The 22,567-nt window shown below is 41.4% G+C and overlaps 1 protein-coding gene across 2 annotated transcripts in view; it reads right to left on the bottom strand.

Moving 5' to 3' along the window:
* Nucleotides 1-22,567, bottom strand: part of SEMA3D (semaphorin 3D) — a 197,984-nt gene that overhangs the window by 81,938 nt on the left and 93,479 nt on the right. For both annotated transcript variants that reach the window (XM_054017156.1, XM_054017166.1), the window contains exons 4-6: nucleotides 14,142-14,204; nucleotides 11,634-11,753; nucleotides 2,519-2,612 (exon numbers count right to left, since the gene is read on the bottom strand). In XM_054017156.1, coding sequence (XP_053873131.1) covers nucleotides 2,519-2,612; nucleotides 11,634-11,753; nucleotides 14,142-14,204 — 277 coding nt within the window. The remainder of the gene's footprint in view (nucleotides 1-2,518; nucleotides 2,613-11,633; nucleotides 11,754-14,141; nucleotides 14,205-22,567) is intronic.

Raw genomic sequence — 22,567 nt, 5'->3', positions numbered from 1 at the left:
AAAAAAAAAAAAAAAAAAAAAAAAACTTTTGAAGTGATAATCAAGCTAGCCGAGTACAGACAGTGTGATAAGAAGTGTGAGAGTACAGTATTACTATTATCTAAGTAATCCTTCCGTAACAATATTTTAAAATACATCTTTCAGACAGCATGTCTCCTTTGTGCAGTGACAATAGCACATTCTGAAAGGTAAATGTCAAAATGAGGAATGGATGATATAATTAGTGTTTGCTAGCTGACAGGCATTCAATGATTGATACATCTGAAAGACTCAAAGAAAATGCCCATCCTCACTTAACCTCTGTTGACAAGGAGCTTTCAGCACTTAACTTATTCTTTGGTATCCTGCATTCCAACTTCCTGTTGTTTCCTATAAAGGCTTTGGTAGACAAGAATTTTTAAAAAGGGATGGATGCTAAACAATATTAATAATAAATGCATTAAAAAGCTTTGAGCAACTGCATAATAATATAAAAATGCCTACGTAGGATAGGCAGATATTCAAAGCTTTTGGTAACACCCTCGCAACTACTCATGCAAGGAAGTAATTGTAGAATCAGACAAATAGCTTTTTAGATTAGGTACTAAAATAGACACCAACAAATGCATTCAATCTGCCCCCCGTAGGTTTTAGCCAAAGGGACTAGTTTTTTTAACATAATGTATAGCTAATCTGTACACAAGATATTGAGGCCAAACGTTTTGCAATATTTAAAAAAAAACAGAGACATTTATAAGGAGAATGAGAGCATTCCCAATTACATGAAAATATATAACTATTTATGAAGGATAGAATTCCTAGCTGTTGTAGAGTGTTTCACATCTTTAGATCTCAAAGCACCTTACAAAGGAGGTCAGTATCATTACCCCAATTTAAATATGGGGGAAAATGAGGCACAGAGTAGGGTTGTGACTTGTCCAAGGTCACACAGCATGCCTGGGCAGAGCCAGGAATTGAATGGAGGTCTCTTTTCATAGACTCTAAAACCATGTTTCATCTGAACTCCTGCATAACACAGGCCATAGAACTCCCCCCAAATAATCCCGATTTGAACTACAGCATCTCTCTTAGAAAAATATCTACTTTTGATTTAAAAATGGCCAGTGATGAAGAAGCCACCCAATACTTGGTAAAGTGTGCCAATGGTTAATTACCCACCACTATTAAAAATGTACACCTCATTTCCAGTCTGAATTTGCATATCTGCAACTTCCAGCCACAAGGAACTTGGCAGCAGTGGGTCCCACTCCAATGCCCAATCTTGGTCCAGTGCCCAAGCCACTAGGCCAAACTGCCTCCCTATGTTTCAGGCCATGAACTAATTGATGTGTTAGGAAGACATTTCCCCCAAGGGCAGGTGATTTCACAGCTGCCTATTGCAGTGTTTCTTGTACCTTCTCCTGAAGCATTTGGCATTGGTCAGGGATGGGATACTGAACTAAAGGGGTCACTATTTTGGTCCAGCATGGCAGTTCTTATGTTCTAAATGATATGTTTTAATAAATTGAAACGTGTCCTCTTCTTCACTGCACAAAACTTAACAGAGAACTCAAAAGTATTTTAATGCTACTGAAATTAACAACCAGCTCTATAATAAATCAGAGTGTTCTGTCACATTAGGAAAAAGAGAACAGTAGAAGTTTTTAGAATCCCTTTTTAGAAACAGACTTCATGGCCATTAAAAAGGGCTAGGGGTTCCTGAGAATGGTAACCCTCTGGCTTTAATCTATTGTTTTTAATAAAAGAAGTGCTGGCCCTCCAGCTGGGTCAAGATCACAAATCATCGATCTTATTATTGTAGAATAAAGGCTGAACATTAGTCATATTCTTTTTATAACCCCAAGTGTCTGATACTTCAAAGCACTATCACCACTCCTCTTTTGCTGTAAATGAAAAGGTCATGGTGCGTCACTCTTATCTCGTATTCATACACTTGATGGACAAGTTAAATGAAAATTGTCCAAAGCTCCGAACCAAACCATGACAAAAGTAGCTCTCTTACAGTGGTTTGAAATTCAGAGGTCAGGCTGACATTCCATGACACCAAATGTTAGACCACACAGCATGGAAGTACAGGCTTCTGAAGTGGCTACTCAAATAATTAGAAACCTCAAAATGGATTTATGCAGATGACTTCATGTATGTCAACAGACTTCAAAGGGCTGACAATATTGATAATAGCCACAGAACCCCTGAATCATATGAAATACTGTGTACAGTTTTTTTTTTTTTTAAAGCAGAAATGACTGGGTAAAGATGACACCACCTTGTTTCTAAACTGGTAGCTTTTCCTTTATTGGCTCTCCTATTTCCCCTTTAGCTTTATAGCATTCATTTTTTTTTTTTTTTTTAGCATATGCAAAGTGAATGACACTGTTGGGCCAGGTCATGAGCTAGTAAAAATTGGCATAAAAGACAGCGGCTTTGCACTGGCTAAGGATCTGGCCCTGTTGTTTTTAGTTAAATAAGATTGTGATGAACAAGCAAGGAAGAAACATCCGTGATGTTGACATCTTACCTGTCATTACTGAAGCAAACGGCTGATGAGGATCAAAAGGACATTTCAACCTGCCAGACTCCAGGTTCTGAGTGTCCAGTCTGAATACCATTTCCTGAGAATAAATGCAAATTCATTAACCAGGTGTCAATGCAGAGAGAGACTAAGTCTCAGACATATTGCTCTTCTCATATATGAAGTAACGGTGTATTAGACTGTGTATCTCTCACGCGTCTGGCCTTTATGTCTGTAGTTTTATAGATCTGCTTTGTATCTGGCTTTTACATTCATCATTTTAATGCATCACAGTCATTTAATAGCAACGAATCTAATAAAAATAAACTGATCTGAAAATAGATGCATTGTTCAATTCCATCCATCCAGATTAAAGGCTGGATGTGCCTTAAAGGCATAAGTCCTTGTTGGGGAGGGAGTGCTGAGAGACTGTGCACAAATGGGAGGGATTCTGGCTATCTCCACGTGGATTTCTCTTGGGGCTCCTGAACTCTTTACATGAGTGCAGCATGTGCTCTCCCCTTGCCATCTTTAAAGAAGCTGTTGACGCTGGGGCTGCTAGCATGGCTCATTGGCTCCAGTCACCACTTGCATAGTGACTAGGAGCTGGGCAATGGCACAAGGCATAAAGCAGGATGGAGAAAAATCATGATTTAAAAAAAAAATAATGGATTTAAAAAAAAAAATCAAACAATGGTTTTTAGTTAGATCTTATTTATGCATTTACATGTTGCTAGTCCTTTACTTTCAGCCCGTTTTATAGTCTTTAACTGCGTAAGTGGCTATTTGGTACTTGTTTCCTTCATTAGTTTCCTATTTGTTAGTAAAATTTCAAGATTTACAGAGATTTTTTTTCCACTAAGAAATTTCACACTTAAAATGTTTGTCTGTGCTGGGAGAGAGAAAACCCCCCCACATAAGTCTAAGACCTCCTTATGGGTTTGTCTAGCCTTGGAATGTTTTACCAATTATACCAGTATAATTATGCCTGTATCATTTAACAGCTACTGTTATACTAATATAACTTGCAAGGTGGACACACTTATTCTGGAGTAAGAGTGGCTTTTCTAGGTTAGTTTAAACCCCTTACAAAAGCAACATAAGCTAAACGGAAAAAAAAACAAAACAAAAAGGCACTCATACCAAAATAAGAGTATCTACCTAGGGACTTATATCACTATAATTAGAGTGGTTTAAATTAACACTTTAGTTTCCACTGGTATAGCTTTCCTGTGGGGACATGCCCTAATATCCTTATTGTGAGAACAGCACAAACTGAAACACAAAATTGATAAGCAAATAGTCTGGGCTGTATTTGCAATCACCACTACATTCCATTACACTGAACTGTCAGAAGTCAAGAAAGCTGAAATGGTTCAACCATATTACACTCTTCCAACATGGTTTGCAATCTGAAGTCAATGGGACCCTGTGCTTTTTAATCACTTAGCTGCTTTTGAAAATCCTACTCTTATGTCTATAAATATGGGCTTGTGGTGGGTCGGCTGCCCCACACAGGGAGAAGAAGGGGTTAAAAGCAGCACCAGGGAGGCTGTGGAGAACCCATTAATCAGGAAAGGGCTTATTGATCCAACCAATAGGGGGAAGGCTTGCTGGAGCAGCCAATCAGAGCCAGCGAGGGCCATATATAAAGGGCTGCTCAGCAGTGCAGAAGGCAAGGGAGGAGGACTGGCTGCCTGAAGTGGCATAGCTAGAGCAGTGCTGGGCAGGGGCAGCGGAGTGAAAGGGTGAGCTGCTGGCTGACCAAAGCCAGGCTGGGGCCTTGCTCCAAGGGCTGACAGTGTGCTAGGGCTATGGGGGAAGTGGCCCAGGGAAAATAGGCAGCAGGTCGGAGGAGGGCAGTAGGTGGCTGCCAGCTATAGGGTCCCTGGGTTGGGACCCAGAGTAGTGGGTGGGCCTGGGTCCCCCCACTTTCCAGTGAGGAGAGTGGCCGGTATACAGACTGCAATTTGTCCCTGAGGCGAGGGGCTGGACATTGGACTCCATTTGGCCAGTGAGGCAAGTGGCAGGAATACAGACAGCTGGAGGGCCATGCCCAGAAGAGGACACTGTGGTCTGGGGAGCCATGTGGGTCCAAAGAGTGGAGACAGCAGTGATGGCAGGCCTGACACCACTAGCTGAAGGTGGCCTGGAAGGGCCGAGAGCTCATTCCCAGGATGGCCAGCAGGAGGCGCCATGGTGGTGAGTCCCGCTTTGTCACAGGGCTTAAAACAAACTTTAGGCTCCTATTTTTGGACCATATGTATGAAAAAAAACACAACCTTTGTTAATGTAGTGAAAGTCTAAGTAGTTTTTCATTGTTAAAACAAAATCGCTTCGGTGTTAGTGACAAAAATGTTATGCCACTAAGGGAAAAGTTTCAATAAAAAATATCAATTTTAGCCTGTGATGCTGCAAACACTCACATGAATGCTTAACTTTATGCATGTGAGTACTCCCATTGAAGTCAATTTGACTATTTGTGTGAGTAAAATTATGCAACTGCTAAAGTATTTGTTGGACCAGGGCCTTAATTTTCCGTATTTTGTTTTTTGCCTGGAGCAGTTTTGTATAATTGCAGTGAGATACCCTACTAGTAGTGGCATTTAAAAACCACTCCTGCATTTATAGTTTAGCTCTTCATACATTTTAATTTAAAATTGCAATAGCACAAATTTTCTAATTAGTTTTACAAAGTTTCAACCCGATTCAAACCAATTATTAAAATAATAAAATAAAAATCAAGTGCCCCCAATGAATGGTTGAAATCACTTTGTGTTAAATTATTCCACCCTGTCTTGGGGTACGGAGGGCAGGCTACTTACACACCCACAGAGGGTCATGTACAATAGGACTCCTTAACAAGTTAAATCCACCAATCAGCTACACTACATGGTTAGATCAATACAAGGCAGCTTATGTTAACCTAGTGTGGATGTGTCTTCACTTAAATTTGGCTCCCGTCGATGTAAATGCCCCACTATGCCAACTTAACAACAAACATCACCTCCCCAAGCAGCGGAGAGTCACAGTCGATGTAGTTAGGTCAACACAAGGTATGTCTACACAACAAAGAAAACCCCACAGCTAGCCCGTGCCAGGTGACTTTGGCTTGTGGGGCTTGGGCTAAGGGGATGTTTCATTGCTGTGTAGACTTCTCGGCTTAGCTTGGAGTCCAAGCTCTAGGACCTTGCAAGGTAGGAAAGTCCTAGAGCTTGGGCTGCAGCCTGAGCATGAAAGTCTACACTGCCGTGAAACAGTCCCGCAGCCCGAACTCTGGGAGCCCACGTTGATTGGCATGGGCCAGCCACAGGTATCTAGTTGCTGTGTAGACATACACACAGTGTCAGTGGAAACACCGTGTTACTTAAATTGACTATTATTGGTCTCCAGGAGCTGTCCCACATTGTTCCACACTGACCACTCTGGTCACCGTTCTGAACTCCACTGCCCAGGGGGTCAGGGAGACAGGAAACTGCCCCTCCTCTTTAAAGCCCTGTGAATTTTTGAAATTCCTTTTCCGGGTTGGCGAGTACACCTACCAGCTGTCCACTGTTGTGTGCAGCTGACCAGGCTGACTACATGGTGTAGACACGTTCTTGCCTGGAGTAAATGGGTGGTATTCGATCTCTGATGGGGAGAAGAGCTTGTGCAGGCATAGCGCCGATCTAGCCATAGAAATGTGGATATCTAGAAGCAGATTACTTGGGGGATACCGGAGAAGGGTTACAACATGGTTGGTGTATGTGTACTTGAAATGGGGCGTTCTTTCCCCTTCATAAATTCTGTTCCCTTAATGTATTAAGTTCTAGAGGTTTTCTTTTAATTGCCTGGTTCATGTTACAGAATAAAATTCTATTTTTTGGAATAAAATTCATCTTTATTAGTTCACAACATATGCTGGCTGGTACTGAGCAGTTCTGACACCCACCTCTTTCCTGTTACTTCACTGTAACAGAACCTGTAACACCATTCACGGACAATATTAAGAGGTGTATTGACAATGTTCTAATCACTACAAGATTCATATCGGCCTGCAAAAGAGCAAGGCCAGGTAGAATACACTATAGCAACACTTACTACTCTGGCTCACTATTATAATGGTCTTTCAAAGCCTCCCTGAGCCGTGTAGCCCCATACTGTATCTGAGTGTTCAAATTCAGAAGACAGCTGCTCGACCTCCACCCCAGAGGAAACCTTTCTCCTTTTACTTCACAGATATTATGCAGGACACAGCAGGACACTATAACCATTGGGATATTTTTCTCACTTAGGTCCAATCTTGTAAGTAAACAACGCTAGTGATCCTTCCAATGACCAAAGGCACATTCAGCTGCCATTCTGCACCTGCTGAGCTCGATGCCGTCCAGGTGGCCAGTGTATAGCTTCATGACCCTTGGGAGCAACAGCGGTAATCCACCAGTTGGGAAAGAAAGACCCTGATTGCAGGTTTTTGAACAGTTCCATCTTCTTAAAGGTGCGAGCATCGTGTACCTTCCCTGAAGAGCCCACACTGATGTCAGTAAAGCATCACCAGTGATTTACCAGAGCTTGCATTACTATAGAAAAGTAGCCCTTTTTGTGGATGTACTCTGTGGCAAAGTGATCTGATGTTAAAATAGGGATACACATGCCATCTCTTGCCACACCGCAGTTCACGAACCCCATTGCTGCAAAACCAACCACTATGCCCTCCACATTGCCCAGAGTCACAGTCCTGCATAGCAGGAGGCAATTAATAGCCCTGCACACTTGCACGACAATGGCCCCTGTGGTGGATTTCCCAACTACAAATTGATTCCTGGCTGACAGGTAGCAATCTATCCTTGCAAGTTTCCACAGGGTGAATCACCACTCGCTTCTCAACTGTCAGTCCAGCTCTTATTTTGGTGTCTCTGCACTGGAGGGCTGGGGCAAGTTCAGCACACTTTGTGGCTTTATGCACCCAAAAGCTCTGTAGCCTCGTCTCATCATGCCAAATCTACACGACAATGCAATCCCACCAGTCAGTGCTTGTTTCTCAGGCCCAGAACCGATGCTCCACCATCTCCGGCTGCTCCGCGAGTGCCACCAACAACCTGGAATAGGTTCTTTCTATGCCCCACAGCAATCTAGCCTCCAAGGAATCATCATGTTCTTCACAGCTCCTCTGGCAGCTCTGCAAGCACTACAGGACCATGCCCTCTATGCTTGCAACACTCATGACAATAGTGCAGAGCTGTACAGACTCCATGCTTCTGTCACAGATGGCAGGTAGCAAGGAGGGATGTGTGGGTTTTTGTGGGTTTTGAAAAGAAGATGTGAAATATTATGGGATGGAGAACACTTCATTATGGGAAGTTGATCCCCAGCCTCCCAGTCACCACTGCATGACTCGTTTTTGCAATGCCTGATGGGGCCGAAACTTCCCAAAACACTCTGTGCGGGATGATGGCAAGTTGCACAGTGGGATTCCTACCCATGGTGCACTGCTCTCTGCACTGCTACAAGCACTCCTGGTGAGGACGTGCTCCGCTGACACAAGGAGCAAAGTGTACACATGCACAAGCGATGTAATAACTGCGGTGACTGTATGCCAATGTAACTGAGATCGGAATAATTTTGTAGTGTAGACATGAGCAAAGTTTTCATTTAGGTGACCAGAGGGCTGGCATTTTTATTTTTCCTATTATGTTCATCCATAAATTCTCTAGGTTCATGACAAAATATAAAAACACAGCAACATAAACCATTTATGCGGAATATTTAATAACTAAGCTCCCTGCAAAGAATCAAATCCTTCCCAATACTGGGACATATTCCACCCCATCCATTCACCTCATTCCCTCAAATAATGCCACTTGGGACACAGGTAAACATTGCCATGTTCTCAGAGGGTCACCAATGTAAGTTGAGGCATACTGATGGGGAAAATGAATTCTAAGGCTAAAGATCACTGGCCTGCTCCCATCCCATTCCCATTTCAACTAGGTGGTTTTTAGTATGAGCCCCTCAGAGGATCACAACTACAGCAGTATCAAATATGGACAGGGGGTCTCTAAGTTAACCAGGACCCAAGTCATTTAGAGTTTTATACATCAAAACCAAATAGCTCAAACTTCACCCAGAAATCAACAGATAACCAGTACAGAGCATAGGTGATTAACACACAACCCAGCCAAAATTTTTAACACTCTTTTGAAGGCTGTGGCAAAAGGCACAAATTGGGCCCAGTCCTGTTCACCTGGCAGGCAGGAGAAGTTTTGGCTTTGACTTCAATCGTAACAAGATTGGAATTTTAATCTCCTTAAATTCAACTGTGTGATGCCTTGGCAGATTTTATATTGTTTCCAAAACAATATGTGCTGTGGCTTAAAGTCACCTGACCTGTTCTGACTCATCTGTTTCCAGAGCACTGGCATCAGACGGCAGAAGGTTGGCAGACACACTGGCAGGTTTCCAAGGTTGTCGGTACGTTGGCAGATTTCAAAGGCTCATTACAGAAAGGAAGAATATCTGGAGCCTTTGCTTTCCCAACAGCAGATTAGTGCCTAGAATCCAACAGGGTCGGACCAAGTTTGTTCATTACAAAACACACATAATTATAATCTAGACTTTTAAAAAACAAGAAAGGTACTGGGTCAATTGCAATGCTGTGTTACCATGCAAGAAACCTGAATTCAGTTCCGAGTCTCAGGGGACAAAATTCCACCTTCAGTACAAGACCCATGCAACCACAGTCATATCGAGGATTTGCAGGGAGAGTAAGGGCTAGCAGAATCTGGCTCTTAGCCTCTCACTTCTCAGGAGCTAAGTGAGACAGTGCGGAGGCAGTGGATTTAGCCTGTTAGATAAGTGCTGCAGGAGGAAAGGGAGTGAGTGCCTCATGCCGTTCACCGCTACATTGCACTTGATTAAACAAGGCTGCAGGCAAGAGGTACTATCATGTGAGGATTTGGGTGGTAATGGGAGAAATGAGTACTCCTTTGGGATGCAGAGGGCAAGCAGGAGAGGTGGGGGAAGATGAGGGAGAAAAGTTGCATATAGCCAGTCCAAGAATTCTATTCCAACGGCTGTGACAAAAGAAGCAGAGTTTATTACAGTGCTGCTTTTCTTTTATTTCAGAAGCACTAAAATGTGCTAATTTCTCTTTTGAATCTTAGGTAAGAGGCCTTTGAAAAAAGCGAATTATTTCAACCCATGAAAAACATAGCCCTCTTGCACCCTCAAACACACAGGAACATTGGACTTGTCCTAATGGATCAAGCTAGTCGTCGGTCCAGTCAAATGGCCTATTTCCAACCTTGCCCAGTACCAGCTGTTTTAGGGGAAGGGGAAAATAAATCCCTATAATGAATAATTATGCAATAGTCTGTCCATAGGGGAAATTTCTTCCAGCCCCATCAGTTAGTGACTGGATTATACCCTGTAGTGTGAGTTTGGCACATTGCCACTGTTGTCACTAGGAAGAGCGTGGGCCTGTTTACCAATGTACAGGGTGCAGCATGTACAGACAGATGGGAGGGGACAATTTTGCAGGCTGGTGGAGCTGGGGGTAGAGCTTGTGAAGTGTTAGAATCAGTCTGAACCAAGCTTGTCCACAAGGACCGATACTTTGTCTGTGCCCTGTGCAAGGAGAGGAAGGAAAATCTCCTTAAATCCTCCTGCTCCATCCCTAGCAGATACTGCTCTGGTGCCTTTAGACCAGGTCAAGGGCTGGAATAACATAAAGAGGCCCTATAAGTCCCATTTCAACAGTGGGTGGATTCCCTCAGTGCAGGTACTGATGAAGACAACCTTCTGAGAACCTCCTCACAAGCCCTGGCATAGGATGCATGCCAGCAGAAGGGGCATGTCGGGGCAGGGCTGGGTTCCAGGCAGCACTGCGGCCCATAAGACAGAACTAGGAAACTGCTTGGAGACAGGTCCCCAGGACTAGCCTCTCCAGACTCCAGATCATGCCAGGATCAGGGGCTTGCAAAAGTGGTTTAGTTTCCCTCCCCTTGGGCTGTGAGTTTGCCTCAGGTCCCTAAACCCTCTGTTCAGTTTGTTTTTAAAAGTTTTATAGGAATCCTTGCACCTCATACCTGGCAGGAAATATCTGGACTTGGTGCTGTGCCTCAAAAGAATTGCAGGTAGCTGGTGTTACCACATACTTTGGCACACTATTGCTTACATTATATTTTACAGAGCAAGCCAACGTTATGTTAGATTTTGGGAATCATGGGTTCAACTGACAAGTCCTTCAGGGTGAAATCACATCCAGAAGCAATACGCATGTGAAAGGACTCTGCTGTGTGTTCTAAAGAGGGGAAAGGGGGAGGGGAACTGCAGGACTGAATCCTGTGGCAAGACTGAATCCTGTGCAACTGCTCAGCACTGACTCTAACAGATTTGAAGGAGGAATCTGAGATGCAGCCTGTTGCTCTCCCCAACTGTCATTTTGATCATGAGTGGCAGACAATCAGTCCTGTCATCTTCATCCCCATAACTTTCCTTCCCTCATGAGCAAAGAGCCACCACACCGTTCCCCCTTCTGCTTCCTTTTCAATTCACAGCCCCCCTATGCATTGGAAAATGTGGTATTTCCACTGGGAATGGGTGGGTCTAAAGCCAGGCCTGGGGACTGAAAGATTTCACCCTAAATGGTGAATGGACTAAGCAATACATAGTGGTTTAGACAGTCCCAAAGCACCGGGGCACTTCCATTCCCATGGGTAGTTGGCCCATGGAGTGATAGTGATAGTGGATTCCCTGGTAGAAGCAGAGTGTTGCAATGCTGACCAGAAAGCAGGGAAAGAGAAACAGGAATAAATAAGCAGGAAAAGGATTTGCTAGAAAACAAGACATCTGGGTTAAATGTGCTCTTCACATAATTACTCATTGAAAGTGTCACTCTAAAGACCTTTGTATATTCATTCTTATTGGGCAAAGAGCTTTGTTCAAGTGCAATATGCACACATCAAATGTGAGAACATGAGTTCTTACATGACCTGTAAAATGCACCATAACCCTGCTATTTATACAAACTGCTGTCAGTTCATTTTTTATATCACTCACTCTGTTTTAAAATAAATGACGGATGCTAAGCGAGGTTAGAGCCATTTCTTGTCATGCACCATTGGTGGAGGGATTAAATTACCTCTTTGTGTATTCCAAGTTCAATGTATCCACAGATAGGGTGGAAGGCTCCTGTGCCACAGACATAAACATGGGTCCGGTTGTAGGGTTGAAGAACCCTGATAAAATTTGCACATTCTGTCTATTGGGAAAAATGGAGGAAAAGTTAATACTTTGCAACCATGCACACAACAAAACTCGTATTTGGTGACTATTTATTTTTGCTCTCACATCTACCTTTCATTAAGCAATAGCCAATATTATTTTTAAAAAGTTGTAACAGCTAAAGCATTATCACTGGCCAACTACTGTACAGTTCATCCATCAGGCAATGACTTACATGTTATACTGAGAACATTCTTGTTATACTGGTATAAAGCCATGAATGACAAAATACATGGTGAAAGTCTAGTTTTGAGAAGTTCTCTCTGTACCAGTCTTTGTTGTAATAAAGCTCCAGTCTTAACAATTGTCTGGAAATGGGAAAGTTGGCAATCGTTTCCTAAATGTGGTGGGTCCCACGTTTGGCTGGCCCGTTGGTTCGCCTGTCATTTCTTCCAATTAAAGACTCAGTGCAAGCATTAACAGCCAAAGGTTAATTGTGGGAATGGAGGCAAGGGCCCTCCATCACTGTGGCAGTCCTCAGGGCTGCAATAAACTGTCAAAGGGTGCATTATGTACATACTCTCCTTGCACTGGCCCTATCTTATTGGCCAGCAAGGACTGGGGCAAGTCTGTTATGCTCTGATGCACGCTAATCAGCAATCCCAAAACAGAAGGAAATTTAAGCAAGACACGCAGGTAGGTTGTCAATCAAAACTTGTAACAACCATGAAAAGTCAGCAACAATCTGAACAAAACATCATAACAGTCCAAATGGCAAGTATATAGCAGTTGTCCCTGACTAACTGCACACGTCCAATGGTATATGCACATCCACACAGGACCAGTAACTATAACAAAGAGGAACAGGAACAGAGAGAAAGAGGCAGTAAGCAGGAAGGGAACACACACACACACACGTGTCATCACAAGGTCCATGACACCTTTGGGGTACTTAGCACCAGTGTAGTCCCTGGACAGTCCTGGTCCTTGGTGTTCAGCAGTGCAATTACCTAGATTGTGGCTGTCCATTGCAAGGTTATGGCATGGGGCGGGGGTAAAGGGCAAGCAACAGCCTTGCCCTAACTGGGAAAAAGAAGCATACAACAAAGCTGTTCGGCCACTTATTTCCAGATTAATATAATATCTGCTGTCTAACCTGTTAGGCAGGAAGAAAGCTGAAGAGGGAATGTAGTAGATGATACCTACAAGGTGTCACAAAACACAATATTCATCCCTCCAGCTGCCTCTCTTTTACAAAAGCACAGAGATTGGTCCAACTACAGTTTGTATACAGATCAGGATCAGAGATTTCCCAGAGCTCAGAGGAGGTGTTGTTCAGACCTGCTGTATTATAGAGATAAGGGACAGCCATTATGTTAAGATGCCAAATGGAACCTCCTCATAAAGTGTATTTCAATCTAGGGTTTTAGCTTGGGCCCATCCCTTAAACAAACATGCCCAGTGAAGACCACTGGGTTAGTGGGAAGAAAGGGGAAGAAACTTTACATGTATGAGTGGGGCAGGCTTCAGATTCTTTATGGCACTTCTTGTCTTTCATGAGGGAATCTGGTTTCTCTTCACTGTACAGAAGAGGGATGGGGGAAGCCTTTTTATTATGCAGAATGATGCATGTTCTTATAGGAAAATATATGGAGATATACCTATCTCATAGAACTGGAAGGGACGCTGAAAGGTCATCGAGTCAAGCCCCCTGCCTTCACTAGCAGAACCAAGTACTGATTTTTGCCCCAGATGGCCCCCTCAAGGATTAAACTCACAACCCTAGGTTTAGCAGGCCAATGCTCAAACCACTGAGCTATCTCTCCCCCCTAAAGGGGACTGTGGCACCGGAGAAGAGCTTATGAATCCATGAGACTGGTGTTTTACACTGGTAATAATTGCAGCTGTCTATGAATTGAGTTAATTTGTAAATGTACAAGTCTAATGCTTTGTTAATGAATTGCAATAAAGCTGTGTTCAGTATATTCCCAAGGGGAAGGGACTTTTTGACGGTCACAAGAACTTTTAGTGGCTTTGGATCAGGCCCATAATGAGTATCACAGGGTAATGGAGTTCACTTCTCAATACGATCTGTGGCTGAATTTTGATCGTACACTGAATTTTGCATGTCTACTGATAGCTAAGCACCTCTTCTACTCAGTATTGTTCCACATTCTCCTTGAAGCATCAGCATTTGAAATAGAGATGAAACTACTCTTTTAAGTTAGTGATTTCAATAACAGTTGCATGCACTTTTTTTAAAGAAAAAGGCTAAACTATCAATTAAATTAGAATACAATAGTATGAGTATTTACCAGCCTTTTTTCAACAGCTGCTTAATAATAGAATCTAATGCATTTAGAAATAAATATATAGCTATACAGTGTTACCAGCACCAATAAAGAAAAAAATGTTCTGTATTTACCTGGACATCTTTCCCAGCTAATTTGCATACTTCCACCTTCTCTTTTGCTGCAGGCCAGTAAATCTGTAACACATTTAAAGGTGTGTTAGGACCAGAGATTTTGCAGCATTTTCCTTTTTCTTGTGATTTTGCTTGTAGTATTTCATTGCAAAGAACAGCTCAAATAACCTTATGTATATTTAAAGAACTGAGATATGAATATGTATTTCTTTAAGACTATCATAATGACTATACAGATTTTAAATACAATGTGGCCTGTCATTTGTTCATTTCTTCATTTTATTTCCCCATTTTAAGGTAACCTTTAAGACCCTTTACCTGTTTTAATAATTCATATGCATTTTTAATGTGATGAGCTGTGTCTGGTTCTCAAGGATAGGACAGACCAAATTCAGCTTGAGAGTAAAATGACTGCAATCTATGGAATTACACTAAAAGTGAATTTAGCCCAGTGGCTACAGATTTGGCAAATCTGTATTTTGGCAAATATATATTTAGCTGTGTCTGCCAATTTTAAAATGGCAAGGGGTTTTGTTTGAAAAACTAAGCATAGCTTTAGGGAAATCTTTAAAACAAAAAGGACATTTGTCAGAAATGTATAGCACATAATTTAATAATCTGACCCATCAGCGGGAACTGACTTATAATAAAGCATATACATGTAGAAAATGACATACATGTATAAAGCAGAATTACATGCCATTTTTAATGGATCTCTTTTCTTTCCTATACACTTAGAATCCTGACATATGGAAATTAGTATTTTTGGAAATATTGGCCCAGATCATTAGTTGGCATAAATTGGCATAACTCCATTTATGGCAATGGAGTTACATTGATTTATACCAGCTGAGGAGCTGGCCCATTTATTTCAATGAAGCAATCAAAACAGGGCATTGTCAAATATATGTATGAATCCCTCAGCTTAAGAAATACAAACTTTCGATAAGTTCAAAGGAGGGGAGAGAAAGAGAGGGAAAAGTACACTTCCAAAACCAACATGATTTATTTGCCCTGAGCTGACCAGGGATCTTTATTCCTGTTTTTTATTATTTTAAGACAGCCTGAGTGATAGGATTTTTTTTTTCTGATTGACAGCAAAGGGGCAGAAATAATTTAATATGGGATGGTCTTGACCGAATGCAAGTTAGGAAACATCTAATGCCTCATGCCTCAGGAGCCCAAAAGTGATTTACCAGTAATCTGGGTTCTTACAGCATAATGTTCATCTTGGATTGCACTTTGTTCAAATTTTAACACCGCAGTGCTAAGAGTTTAGATTTGTTATAGTACAGAGCAGATGTTACATAAGGCTTGTTTTCCAATACAGACATGCCTTCACCAAATATATACATATATATATATATTATTTCCGAGAGGGGATTTAAGGAGTTGAATTCATGGTAATTAAATTGAAAGATATTCCTCTGTACAATTTCAGATGGAAGAAAGGGCAATACGATTTATACCCAATAATGGGGTGAGCTTCAAAAGGTTCGAAATTGGAGTTCAGTTCAGATAAGCATCCAAAATTTTAGGGTTCTGGATGTTGGAGGGTAGATGAGCTGTGCTCAGAGCAAGATTAAAAAACTTGGAGACTTAATTAGCTCTCTGGCACCATTTTTACTCCTCCAATCCTCAGGGCTACTCTAATCATGTCATCTTATAACAGCGCGCTAGGGATGGGGATTGCTGGAGTGAAGCACATTCTAGCCATATCCCCTCTGCCAAGGCATGTCCCCTACACCAGCTCAATTCCACACAATTAGGGCAGCTTGAAAGTGCCAAAGCAGCCTTAACACAGCCCAAGATCTTGCTCCAGATTTATGTGCAATGCTTCTCTGAACCATCCCAACCTCCCAAGTCTGCAAAACGGGACTGAGAACAACCTCCCTTGTTTGCATTCCAGCCCTTCTTGTTCTCCTCCCAGCCAGATATGGGATGTGCTGGCCTTCTGCAAGGAAATTAATTTCACTCCTACATGAATAAGGGATGTGCAATCAGGCCATATGTATTTCCCTTAGTGTAAAAATACAGTCATTCATTTACAATTACCTTTGTGGTAAGAAACTAGCAGTAAAGGAAATGTAAGTTACATAAACTTTAACCCTTTACAGCAATATTTACTTAAACAAAAGATAAGGCCTTATAATGTCATCTCAGGAACTGTAGCTCTAATTTGCTCTTCCAGAAAGCACCTAGGTCTGATGGTCTGCAGGGGCATGGTGCCAGAATGTTTGGGAGAAAGTACTGGGAAAGATGCAGGGTCATCAGGGTGAGATGTTGGGGTGACTGAGTGGAAGATGGCATAGGTTTCAATAGAGTACAGCATTAGCAAGGTAAGAGATTCAGGTGGATGGACCCTAATTCCTGGGCAGAGTCTTTTGCAGGACTGAAGCCTAAGGCATGTTAGCATTTGTTATACAAAATGGACAGATCAGGCTGGGACATGAACGCTTCTTGCTATGCTGACTGAGTAAATAGACAGAGTCAATCCTGACTACAGAAGAGTCACTTGGTTTACATCCTAGTTACTTGACAGCCTCAGAGCTTAGCATTCAAAAGACATAAATCAGCCACTGAAGGGTAGCTTAAGTGCTGCAGCTTAACAATCTGTTTACAATTATGCACAAAGGATTTAATAGAATGTCTGTTTACTTTTCATGTGAGAAATGAGATGTTCCCTGAAAGTGCCATTTCTAAATTGTAACACATCAAGATTACATAATAAATTATTAAGTATGATCATGGAGTCGAAGCTCTTTTAGTTCTAAAAGTGATCAAACTGTACACAATAATTCCCCAGGGCTTGTTCCTGCTGCCCTCATAAGTAACTTTAGTTATGTCAATAGTCCCATTGACTAATCATGTGCATCAAACTATTTACCTGCATAAGCATTTCAAAGATCCTAGCTATAGACTTAAGACTGGATGCCTTTCTGGAATAGGGTGACCAGATGTCCCAATTTTATAAGGACAGTCCTGATAGTATATTGGGGCTTTTGCTTATATAGTCGCCAATTACCCCTACCCCCGTCCCGATTTTTGACACTTGCTATTTGGTCACCCTATTCTGGAAGATATGCTTTAGTCAACAAAATGTATTGGGCTTAACATAGAAGTAAATGGACAAAATTTTATGTGTGACATCCTGGCATCCCAATATTCACCACTGTCATGTAATTAGGATATGTTTTGTACAAAGTATGCTTTGTGGGGTATCATTCTAAAAGTCTTGATCCGCTAGACATTAATATCTTGCTGTATTGTATGTGCTATCGTCGTATGTGAAGATAGAGAGTTGGCTATGTTTGTTTTACTGAAACATGTTATGAGGTTGAAAACACCCACAAGCAGCTTTCGGGTACAACAGTAAAAAGGCCAAACAATGTTAATGGCTTATTGAGGAAATGCACACAAGCACAAGGATTACCCCAGGAACTGTGTACAACAGAAACCTCTCAGAGCTAGCTCTACACAATGGGAATTGTTTGACCCAAGTCACAGCAAAAGAGCTTTCCAGAAAGTGGGAAGAAGATATAAAAGGGGGGAAATGACATCATGATGGTACCTCACTCCCCCTATACAACACACCTGGAAACACCTGAGGAACAAAGACTGAACTGGGGGAAGTGATGGTCCCAGGCTAAAGAGATTTTTAGCCTGTGAATGGAACACCTGGAGATTCCAAGCTGTAAGCAAGTGCAGTTTGCCCCTTAAGAATTTCCAGCCTGCTTGTTTCAGTTCTTAGGGTGAAGATCTGCTATTCATAGCCAATCTATTTAGTATATTAAGTTTAGTTTACATTTTTTGTTTATTTGCCAGGTAATCTGCTTTGATCTGTTTTATTTCACTTATAATCACTTAGAATCTATCTTTTATAGTTAATAAACTTATTTTTGCTTTATCTAAACCAGTGTGTGGGAATCATAACTCAGGAGCAAAAAGCTGTTGCATATTCCTCTCCACATTGAAGGAGGGGGCAAATGTTATGAGCTTACGCTGTACAATTCCCTGTGCGATGCAAGATGGGATAATTGTGGATTTATACTCCAGAGGGGGTGCATGCTTGAGGAGCTGGTACTTACTCTAGCTGTAGCCTTCCCATGCTGGGGCTGGTCTGAGAGCCTGCATGTAACTGCATCTGGGTGTGTCCCTACCTGTATATATGCTGGTGAATGTGCAGGCTGGAGAGGGCTTTGCAGCTTATCACAGCAGTACAGTGTAAGAGGGAGCCCACGCTGGTGGGTCAGTGGGGCTCAATGGTACCCCAGTTCCAGGTGGCACCCTGGGGGGGAACCCGTCACACTCTGTTAGAGAAAAATCAGACTAGCCAATCTAGTGGCCCCTTCTGACCTTAAAAGGTACAAATCTATCCATCTATGGATGGCTTGGACTGACAAGGTCAGAGCAAAACTTACTTTATTCTGCAAGATGCATTTCAGCTTATGCATTCAATGCAAAATGTAAGTGTTGTAATCTCTTACGGACCAAACCATTTTGTTCTGGAATTCCTCAAAGGGAAGCTCATTAACAAAACCATTTTCATGATAATGAACATGGACAAATTCTACCATGCGTGCCCTGCTAAAATCTGTTATGAGGTTGCACTAGAAGTCTTACAGAATTATTATTTCTGGATTTAGAATAATGAGTTTTCATTCCATAAATCCAACCAATTATAGCTTATAAATTGCATGGAGAGCATCTGTATCTTAAATATCTGTGAAAATTGTAGGTTACCTAATTTAAGTGAAGAATGTAACTGTATTAAAGACGTGATCCATCCACTCAAAAGAGTGGGTTTTTTTTCTTTTAATCATATTTTTTTTCTTGGAAAGTACATATAATGACGATCCAAAGGTCAAAGCTGACTTTATAGTTTCATGATTTTATCTTATGTAGCTCTGATCTAGAAAGTACGCTATTATTACTTTTAAGTAATTCTACAAATATTTTCTTAAATTTACTAACAGGAAAGAAATTAAAAATACTTAATAAATGCAGGATAATAAGTTATCTGCTGGAAGGATGAAAGAAAACCTCCCAGGAATACAAAACTAAAAATATGGATCATAGATTAGGTACCATTTTAAAGTGTAGCTGTAAATTGATTTCTGATTACAACAAAACACTAGACACCACACATGTCTCTTTCAGTTCAGAAGCAATTCACTTTCTGAAGGAGAATAAGATTTCTCTTTTTCTAAACACTTGTTTTTACTCTGGGAAAGGAATTGTAAAAATAAAAATGAACTCAGAAAAAATATATATGTATGTATACACACACACACACACACACACACACTATATATATAATTGCATCCTATTTTACATCCTTAAAAGCCTCAATTCTGCAAGGAATTCAGTGCAGCAGTTGGTGTGCTAAGACCACTGCCTGTCATGCTGACCATTGTTGTCTCATTGTGCATCTCAACCTGTTTGTCTGAAGACATGTGTGGTCTTGTGCCTTAAACTTAAATTGTAAGAAGCTTGGAGCAGAGAAGTTCTGTGGCCTGGTTTAGACAGTACTGGATTAGGATTCAGACAATAAGGGTTTTACTCCCAGCTCTGCTGCTGGTTGATCTTGGGCATGGTCATTCACCTCTCACCGTGTTAGTTGCCCCATCTGTAAAATAATGAGACTGATCTGCGGATGCAAAGCACTCCATAGGAGCAAGGTATTATTATTTAATGTTGTTCTTTGTTTCGCAGCACCTAGCGCAATGGAGCCCTGGTCCATGAGTGGGTTGCCTAGATACTACCACAATACAAATAACTGAATCAGATACTTACACTCATGTCTAACATTAAGCATTCGAGCAGCCCCATTAACTTCACTGACTTTGAGTAGTCCCGCTAACTTCAATCGGACTATTCATGTGATTAAAGTTATTCATATGCTTAGGTACCTTGCTGAATTGGGGCAACCATGCCATTCGTCCGGAAGAATCCCAAAGTGCTTTATAAATGGTACATGCAACACCCTTGCAATGCAGCCACATCTCAAGTGGCGGGCATGAGCCAACCAGCACACAACACACACTGGGTGTGTTTAGCCCTGTAAAGAGGGATCGCTTCATCCCTATTTTGAGGGTTTAGGGGATGCATGGCCCGCTTTAGAGGCCTGGATTTCACCCATCGTGACAGGGAGAGAGAATCTTAGCTAATGACACCAGAACAAATCTTATGTTAAGAGATACAATACAGACAGATTTATAGACATGCCAAGAACTAATGCTTGTGTTTGGTCTCCAGACTTTCATTTGTATAAGGTTCAAAGTGTCAATGGTACAACATCCCTACTGACGTTAGTAGGCGCTCAGTATATAGATCCACAGAGAAGAGATCCCAACATTAGTCGATATACCAACTGCAAAGGCAGAACTAGCAATCAGTAAACACACTGGACATCGATTTGTTTTACGGGCCTGAAACACATTATAACTTTTCAAGGTAGAGTGATTATTACACACCCAAACCTGCAAACCCTAACTCACATGCACAGTCCCATTGAAGTTAATAGAACTATTCATATAAGGATCACAGACAGGAGTATGGGTTTGCTGGAAGGCCCCATAGGATAATTCTAGGCCCAGCTGTGAAGGCCTTGTTCCTTGGCAAGCAGTTACTTATATAAATAAACCCCATTAAAGTCTAATGGACTATAGTTATGGGAATTACTGACCAATGTGAGTAAAGGATTCACAATCTGGGCCAGTATCACCATAAAGCAGTGGCATGCTCTCCTCAAGCAGTGGATTGGGAGCCAGAAGTCAAAGGATTTGTTCTACTGCTCTGTGCCTCAGTTTCCCCATCACTAAAATGGTGGTCATGCTACTGGTCTTTCTTGTATAAATCACTTTGAAGTCCATGGTTGAAAAATGCTACATAAAAGCTAAGTAAGATAGAAAGAACATGCAGCATCAATAAAAGGTTTTATGTCGGTCTAAATAAAATGCCCCAAAATTTAAAAATTGTAATATTATGGCATATGACTCTGTTTGTGGTGGTCATTCAGCTCTATGGATTACACATTACATTTCCAGAAAATCAGGTCATATTGGTGCTAGGGTGCTTCTTGTCATTTGTTTTCACTGATCAGTGGAGCAGTTGGTAAAAAGAAATTCCAAGTAATTTCTTAGATTTTTTTCAAAGGTTCAAAAGAATTTCACACTTGTTTGCATATTACTTAGCAGCAAAACAAAAAGGTTTACAGCGTTTGGGAATGCTAGGTAAGGCCAGTTTTAGTGTCATGTTTGTATGACAGTTGCTCTGTACATACATGAAATCTGTTTTATGTATGTGTCCACTCTGAGATGTTCACTGTACAGTGATTTGGACACAGATCATTCAGACACACCGCTATTAAGGGAGGATTGTCCAAATCAGTTCTTAGAACAGGATCCCATTGTATTTGCTGCACTCTCAAAGCTAAGATTCTTTTAGACCATTACTAAACAAACAAGAGTTAAAAGTAAACTCCTTATCTAAATCTTGTTTCGTAATTAATGTTTTGAATAATTACTCTTTCCTTTTTACCAATTTTACTGAAGCATCAAGATATAAATGAACCACAAAAATAGCTGCAGCTCCTTAAAACGTTAGGCATATATTCTCTCCTTTAGTGTACATCTGCCACACATCTCGAAACTTTCAACAACACGTACACACCTGATGATCTGACTCTTGCACCTGAAATGCACATTCACAGACTTGCATCTCACAGGGCTTTTCAAAGTCATGTATTTTATTACTGACTGAAAAACGGGTACAGGAAAAAACGGTTTACGATATGCAAGCAAGCTACTCAAAAAGGGGACCTGATTCTCCTCTTGCCCGGCATAATTCAGGAGCAACACCACTGTAAAACAAGTGTATTTTATTGCTTCCCAATTACTGCGTATGTTCACAACGTCATCAACCCATGTAAATATGCCTGGAAGCGGGAGAGACATTCTCTGCTTGGATTTTACACTTCACAAACATCCTGTAACTTAAACATTGGAATGTTCTGGCAAGTGGCTGCTGGAGAGTAACCTCTGATTATAGGACAGTGGTGGGATCTATAAAGACTTTTGATTCACATGTTCACCGATTCCAAGGCAAGAAGGAATCTCCTGTGTAATACAGGCCAAAGAACTTTCCCCAAATAATTCCAAGAGCATATTTTCCACAAAAACATCAAGTCTTGGTTTAAAAATTGCCAGTGATGGAGAATCTACCATGTTTCTTAGTAAACTGTTCCAATGGTTAATTACCCTCACTGTTAAAAATTTACCCCTTATTTCCAGTCTGAATTTGCCTAGCTTCAACTTCCACCCACTGGTTTGTGTTATACCTTTCTCTGCTACATTGAAGAGCAGATTATCAAACATATATTCCTCATATAGGTACTTATAGACTAATCCAGTCATCCCTTAACC

Source organism: Malaclemys terrapin, chromosome 1, assembly GCF_027887155.1.
Source record: "Malaclemys terrapin pileata isolate rMalTer1 chromosome 1, rMalTer1.hap1, whole genome shotgun sequence".
NCBI lineage: Eukaryota > Metazoa > Chordata > Testudines > Emydidae > Malaclemys > Malaclemys terrapin.
The sequence above is the reverse complement of the archived record's forward strand: the minus strand, read 5'-3'. Positions and strand labels throughout refer to the sequence as shown.